This window comes from Chiloscyllium plagiosum, unplaced genomic scaffold, assembly GCF_037043375.1.
Source record: "Chiloscyllium plagiosum isolate Xiang-an unplaced genomic scaffold, Cpla_swu_hap1 HiC_scaffold_15, whole genome shotgun sequence".
Lineage (NCBI taxonomy): Eukaryota > Metazoa > Chordata > Chondrichthyes > Orectolobiformes > Hemiscylliidae > Chiloscyllium > Chiloscyllium plagiosum.
Window position 1 is genome coordinate 15,534,020 of NW_028270153.1, and position 7,075 is coordinate 15,541,094.

Here is a 7,075-nt window from a genome sequence, read left to right on the forward strand (position 1 = left end):
TCTTTGACCAATGGACTCCGGTCCTACACCAAATGGACTCAGCAAAGAAGGAGGCCGTTCAGCCTGTGCTGGCCCTTTGCAAGAGTGACTCACTTCGTGCCCCCCCCCACTCCTGTGCCATTTGATGTCCGTGACTGCATCAGCCTGTGCCATCTGCTCAGGTCCCAGTCCCTCACTGTATCAAGGAAGCTTTCCTCAAGGCACCATCAGCCAATCATCTTCTAGTGTTCTCTGGCTCCCCATCCTTCCACCAATGGAAACAATTTCTCCCTATCTGCTCTGTGTAGTCCCCTCATAATTTTGAGTCTTCTCATTTAACAGTTTCAATGTTTGCTCCTGTTAATTACTGTGGGGGATCATTTTACTACATTAAAGACGCTATATAAATGCAAAATATTGCTGCCCAGATGTGAAATAATTGATTGAAGGTAGTATACCAAGGATTAATTTGTCAACAGGGACCAACTTGTTAGTCCCAATGGCTATTAATCTGTGTGTTTTGGTTTACTGTATATTATCACTGTGAAGAAATTAAGATTTGTTTTAAAACTCGTCTGTCTCAAACCAGAGGTTTGTTCCCTTTTAGTTGATGTGATTCATTCTCTTGTTTGTAGAGCCTCATTGGTGACATTAACAACGCCATGAAAACATTTCACAACTACTACCAGGTCTGGAAGCAATATGGCGGCCTCCCTGAGTTCTACAGTATCCCTCAGGGTTCAACTGTGGACAAGCGAGAGGGTTATCCACTGCGACCAGGTGAAGAAAGAAGGCTTTCATTTTACTAGCACCCTTTCACATCCTTATGTCACAACCAAGTGTAGCAATTGTTTTTGATGCAGATAAATGCAACAAATATTGTCTCGCCAACTATAAATAAGATGAATGAGCAGTTAATCTGGGACAACCATTACTGATGTTCCCTTTTCATAAGTTTGTTGTGGATGCAAAATATGGTTTCTTGCCAACTTTTCCCCACCAGTTCAAAGACATTGATTCTGTGCATTTAAGATATCACCTGATATTTTTACTGAATGACCATTATTTGTGTAGAAACTTGAGTATGGAGCTATTTAACTGCGAGGGGCAGTGCAGCTAAACCCTATCTTCTTATTTTCTTGAACAAGGGAATAACATCTACCACCCTCCAATCATCTGGCACTTCTGCAAAGGACAGTGAGGACGAAAAGATCATCGCCAAAGGCGCAGCAATCTCTTCCCTCGCTTCCTGTAGTAACCTAGGGTATATACACCAAGAGCCTCTGGATATCTGTAATGGGGTGAGGGAATGGTGGCTTAGTGGTTAGCACTTCTACCTCACAGTCCAAAGGGCCCATGTTCTGTTCCAGCCTTGGGTGACTGTTTGTATGGAGTTTGCACATCTCCCCTTGCTAAATTGCCCATAGTATCCAGGGGTGTGCAGGCTAGATGGGCTAGTCATTAGAAATTCAGGGATAGGATAAGGAGTGGTTCTGCATGGGATGCTGTTCAGAGGGTCAGTGTGCAATCAATAGGCTGAATTGCCTGCTTCTACATTGGAAGGATTTTATATCAACCAACAATTCTGGTTGGCTCCTGTCTGAAAGGAAGGCATAATGATACCAAATTATTGCAAGCTAATGGATGCTCCCAGCTTATTCAACTTCAAGTGACAGGGATCCATTGGCTAAACTCACTGGGCCGTGAAAGAGGATATGGTGAAGCAATGGTAATGACACTACTAACCCAGAGAGACTAGTCTTTAATAATAGTGACCATGAAACGATAGTCAATTGTTGTATGAAAAACATCTGGTTCACTTGTATTTTAGGGAAGGAAATGTGCCATTTCTATCTGGTCTGACCTATATGTGACTCCAGACCCATTGAAATGTGGTTGACTCTTAACTGCCCCCAAATCAGCAAAGCACTCCGTTCAAAGGGCCACCAATACCTATATCCCATGGAGTAGTTCTCAAAACAAAAAAGGGAAGAAGCTGTTTAAGAGTTTGTGTGATGCTGTGAACAAAGTACAGAACTAAAAAAACTTATTTTGACGACTTCATTTTTTCTTTGCAAAACAAGCTATGATGGATTTCCTTGGGATATTTAACTGTGGGGGAATCACAGTTGAACTTGATAGACAAGTCCCCTTTTTTTTCTCTCTAAGCACCCATCTTCCAATAAAGATCAATCCCAGATGAGCGTATTCAGTGTGGAAGCAGGCCATTTGGCCCATCAAGTCCACACCATCCCTCAGAAGAGCATCCTACCCAGACTCTCCTATAAATCTGCTTTTCCCATTGCTTATCCATCTAACCTGGGCAATATGGGCAAATGAGCAATGGTCAAGCCACCTAACCTGCATATCTTTGGACTGTTGGAGGAAACACATATGAGGAAACTGTCTGAACTCCACATGGACAGTTGCCTGAAGATGGATTCAAACCCAGTTCCCAGGCACTATGAGGCAGCAGTGCTAACCACTGTGCCACCTGGATGTAGGTTTGCTTGCTGAGCTGGAAGGTTCATTTCCAGACGTTTCGTCACTCCACTAGGAAACATCTTCAGTGGGCCTCCTAGCGAAACACTATTGATAATTCCTGCTTTCTATTTATATGTTTGGGTTTCTTTGGTTGGTTGGTGATGTCATTTCCTGTTCTTTTTCTCAGAGGTGGTAGATGGGGTCTGACTTGTTATCTGAGCCACCTTCCCACTCTGTCTGACTGGAATCAACTAACTTATGTTGTAGAGAGGATGTTGCATGAAGTCTTCATAAGATTGAAAGTTGTTTATTGTTTTAAACTACTTGTGCATGGGATATGGGCATTGTAGACAAAGCCAGAATTTCTTGCCATTCCTAATTGTCCCTGAGAAACTGAATTGCCCCAGCCCTCACTGAGCTGCTAGAAACAGTTTTAGGAAAGTGACAGTGAGGGAATTGTGTCTGCATTTCCTAGTCAGGATGACATACAAGTATAAAAATGGAGAACTAATTCAATCATTAAACACTGGGGGAAGGAAGCTTGAGGCACGTCTCGCAATGATTTTTGAAACTTTGCTCTCTCCTGCACTTGCTACTGTGATGGAGAAAGCTAGAAGGTCAAGTTTAAGGCCTTACAGTTCAAGAGCGGCAGCAGTCCGTAAGAGAGGGGCTGCTCCTAAGAGGAAGTGCCACCTCTGATTACTTAAACTCTTTTTAATCAGAATAGATTCAGCAGCAAGGCTACCTAATGTGGGTGGGGCAAAGGGAGAATCCCTTCTATCGAGTAGCCCATGGCTGCTATCGACTGCATTAAACCTGGCAGGAGCCACTCCTTTAGGTTCACAGTCAGCTCAATTGATACCCAATCCCGTCTCTCTGAAGATGACCCAGGAAGTGGATGGGAGCTGGGGTCTTGGGAGATGGACGTGGGGTCCTGTGTCTCAGGAATTGGGAGTGACTGTGGGATCCTGGGAGGCGGGAATGATCCAGGGACCCAGGAGGCGGGATTTGTCTGGGGTCTTGGAAGGTTGGAGTGGTCTGGGGATCCAGGAGGTAAGAAAGGGGACCTGGCAGCTGGGAGTGGCCTGAGCACCTGGGAGATAGGAGTGGTCTGGGATCTCTGGAGGTGAGGAGGGGCCAGGAATGTAGACTGTTGGAGTGGGACCGTGGAGGTGGGAGAGGACCGGGGAACTGCCAGAAATTCAACCTTGGGGGGCTGTACAGTTTGGAGATTCAAGCATTGTAATAAAAATAATAAGTGTAACCGTACACCTGGCTTTTGGAGTCTTCTCCATTCCTGTGTAGTAACCAAAGGGAGTGGATTTTCTTTTGCCACTCGGAGCTCACACATCATTAAAGGGGCTGGTTTGTTGTTACAGAGCTGGTGGAGAGCGCTATGTATCTATATCGAGCAACTGGAGATCCCACTCTGCTGGAGATGGGCAGGGATGTCATCGAGGCCATTGAGAAGATCAGCCGTGTGGATTGCGGTTTCGCCACAGTAAGTGCTGAATCTGTGAATGCTCAGCAGTTACACTCAGCCATGATCCCTCATCACTCAATTTGTTCACATAAACTCCACTGCAACGTACAAATCTGGATTGAGTGAATAATGGGGTGGAGGCATCCCGGAGCGCTTTATGGTAACATCCTTTTCGATCTCGTAGTCACTGTAGGAAACTTACTGCTTTTCCTCACAGTCAGACCCTTAATTCCAGTCAATTTGCTTCCAACAGCAAATCCACATTGCGGGGAAAGCACAGGATCAAAATTGGCTGCAATGAGCCCATAATTCCATAATGCATGCCTACCGAGGTACATTGTGGGGCTCTGCACAGAATTGTAGAATGGTTATGTAGCAGAAGGAGGCAGCCATGTGATTAGTCATGTCTATGCTCACTTTTTGCAAGAGCAACTCGCCTCGTACTATTCCCCACCTTTTCCTGTAGTGCTGCTCATTTGTTCTCTTCAGACAATTGGCTGATTCCTTTCAGAAAGCCACAATTAATCCTGCCTCCCACTGTACTCTCAGGCAGTATATTCCAGAGTCTGACCACTTGCTGCATTCAAAAGGTTTTCACTTAGTTTGCCTTTTGATTCTTCTGATAGTTACCTTAAATCAGTGCCCTTTAATAGTGGATTCATCTGCCAATGGGAACCTTTTCCCTTTCTCCACACACTCTACACCACTCATGATTTTAAACACTTCTGAGACTGTAAGACAGAGGATCAGGAATTGGCCATTCAGACAGTCAAGTCTTCTCTGCCTTTCAAGGAGATCACGGCTGATCTGATAACCCTGAGCTGCACTTTCCTGTCTTTGCCCTTCATTCCCTCACTGATTAAAAACAATCTATCTCAGCGTACTGAACAACCCAGCCTCAACTGCCCATGGCATTAAAGAACTGCATAGCATCACTACTCTGAGCAAAAAAAAAAATTCCTCCTCATTTCAGTCGTAAATGATGAGTTTATACCCACTGTTCCTAGACTCTACCACAAAGGGTTAAAAGAAACCTCTCATCTACCCTGTCACGCCCCTCCTTCAGGATCTCATATGTTTCGAGTCTCTATTGAATCACCTCTTAACCTTGTTGTTTCAATCCACATAACCTAGGTTGGTGTTAGAGACTATTCTGTATATTTACACATTGGTCATTGTGCTGAGACTGTACCTTTATAATGTTGTGGGATTCAGTCTGCACTTCCCGCTGCCTTGGGAAAGCAGCCAACATAATCAAAAGACCCCTCCCACCCCGTTTAGACTCTCTTCCACCGTCTTCCGTTGGGCAAATGGTTCAAAACTTTGAAAATATGTACCAACAAATTCAAGAACAGCTTCTTCCCCGCCATTATCAGATTTATGACCAAACATCTCCTATGTTAGAGTTGACCTTTCTCTGCACCTTCCTGTAGCTATAACACTCTTCTCTGCTATCTGTTCTATTACCCTGAAGTGCATATATATGGTATAATTTGTTCGGTTAGCACACAAAACAATACTTTTCACTGTATTTTGGTACATGTGACAATAATAAATCAATGTAAACCAGTGTTGGAGCGCCTGCTGATGGATTCACTGATCAGCTGTTGCTGTTTCCTTGCCGTTTAGGTGCGGGACCTGCGAGACCACAAGCTGGACAATCGCATGGAGTCATTCTTCCTGGCGGAAACGGTGAAGTACCTCTACCTGCTCTTTGACCCTGACAACTTCCTGCACAACGACGGCGCCACCTTCCACACCGTCACCACTCCTTACGGCGAATGCGTACTGGGTGCTGGCGGTTACCTATTCAACACGGAGGCTCATCCCATTGACCCCGCGGCCTTGCACTGCTGCAGCCAACACAAAGAGGAACGGTGGGAAGTCGAGGGGCTCATGCAAGACTTCCACGCCACGCAGTACGCCAAGATGGGGCTGTATGCAGCTGGTGCTTCACAGCAAACCCCTTGGTACAGCCAGAAAAGGCAGACCACCCAACGTGGGAAGAACACAAATAAGAGGACAAATAACAAAAGTGCTCCAGTACTGAGCTGCCCCCACCAGCATTTTAGCTGGAAACTGGCGGTATTAGGTCAAGTGTTTACAGACAATTCCTAATGTGCACATCTTATGATCTAAAGGAACTTTTATTTATGAAATAATGGGAAATAAAGTTTGACTTTTTTCATGGCGTTCCAAAGGGTTTTCTTTCTCCGGAGAATGAGAAGCACCGAGGATGTCAGGTAAATATCTGTGTCATCCTGAGAGACACAGAACAAGATTGTTTACCAGATCCCCCTCCCTACCTCCCTCCCTCAATCCTTTACTGAAATGAATGTCAGGAACCTCAAGGCTAACGGGGATTGGGTAATAAATGCAGGCCCAGACAGCGATGCCTATGTCCCATGAAAACATCAACACAAAAAAAAGAGGGCTGCAATAGAAATTTCCATCCCCTCACAATGGGCAAAAGCATTTCACAGCGGATGACTACCTTTCGATGCATGGTCGTTATTGCAACAGGTGATGTGCATAGCAAGATTCCAAAACTCATGCAATTTGCCAGAGTTGACTAGTCAACCTGTCTTTGGTGCAGGAGGAGGCAGGAACATTGATCCGTATGCCGGAGAACTCTCTGTTCTTCCAACAGTGCTGTCTGATCTTTGGCAACTATCCAATCTGGCAGAGTTGGGGTCTGCCTTTGAAAAGCAGCTCCTCTTAAGAATTGAACGCCGTTTTCAAATTGTACCATCAAAGCCTCAAGATGCTCAGTGGTCCATGCTCGTTTCTTTGTCCATACACATCTGTATAACAGCTCTAGGTAGAAATCTCAAAGTGCGTCCAGTGATGCAGCATAAACACAAGAGGACAGAGGAGCAGTCTTGGGTAGACAGCGACCAGCTGTGTAGATTGTTACAGAAACAGAGGAGGTCATTCAGTCTATAATGCTTCTACTAGCTCTTTAAAGAACTTTCCAACTACACCCAATCCTCTTGCTCCCAGACATGTTTTATTTTCCTTTTGTGACATGGAAGTGCTGATGTTGGGCTGGAGTGGACGAGGTCAGGATGAAGGAGCAGAGCTTCGAGAGCTTATGATTTCAAATAAACCTGTTAGATTATAACCTGA

At 45.0% G+C, this 7,075-nt stretch overlaps 1 protein-coding gene across 1 annotated transcript in view; it reads left to right on the top strand.

Moving 5' to 3' along the window:
• The window catches only part of edem2 (ER degradation enhancer, mannosidase alpha-like 2), a 40,821-nt gene extending 34,683 nt beyond the window's left edge, over positions 1 to 6,138 (top strand). The window contains exons 9-11 of the mRNA XM_043710763.2: positions 615 to 759; positions 3,843 to 3,964; positions 5,576 to 6,138. Of these exons, the coding sequence (XP_043566698.2) occupies positions 615 to 759; positions 3,843 to 3,964; positions 5,576 to 6,064 (756 nt within the window). The 3' untranslated portion in view covers positions 6,065 to 6,138. The remainder of the gene's footprint in view (positions 1 to 614; positions 760 to 3,842; positions 3,965 to 5,575) is intronic.
• The last annotated feature ends 937 nt before the right edge of the window (positions 6,139 to 7,075 follow it).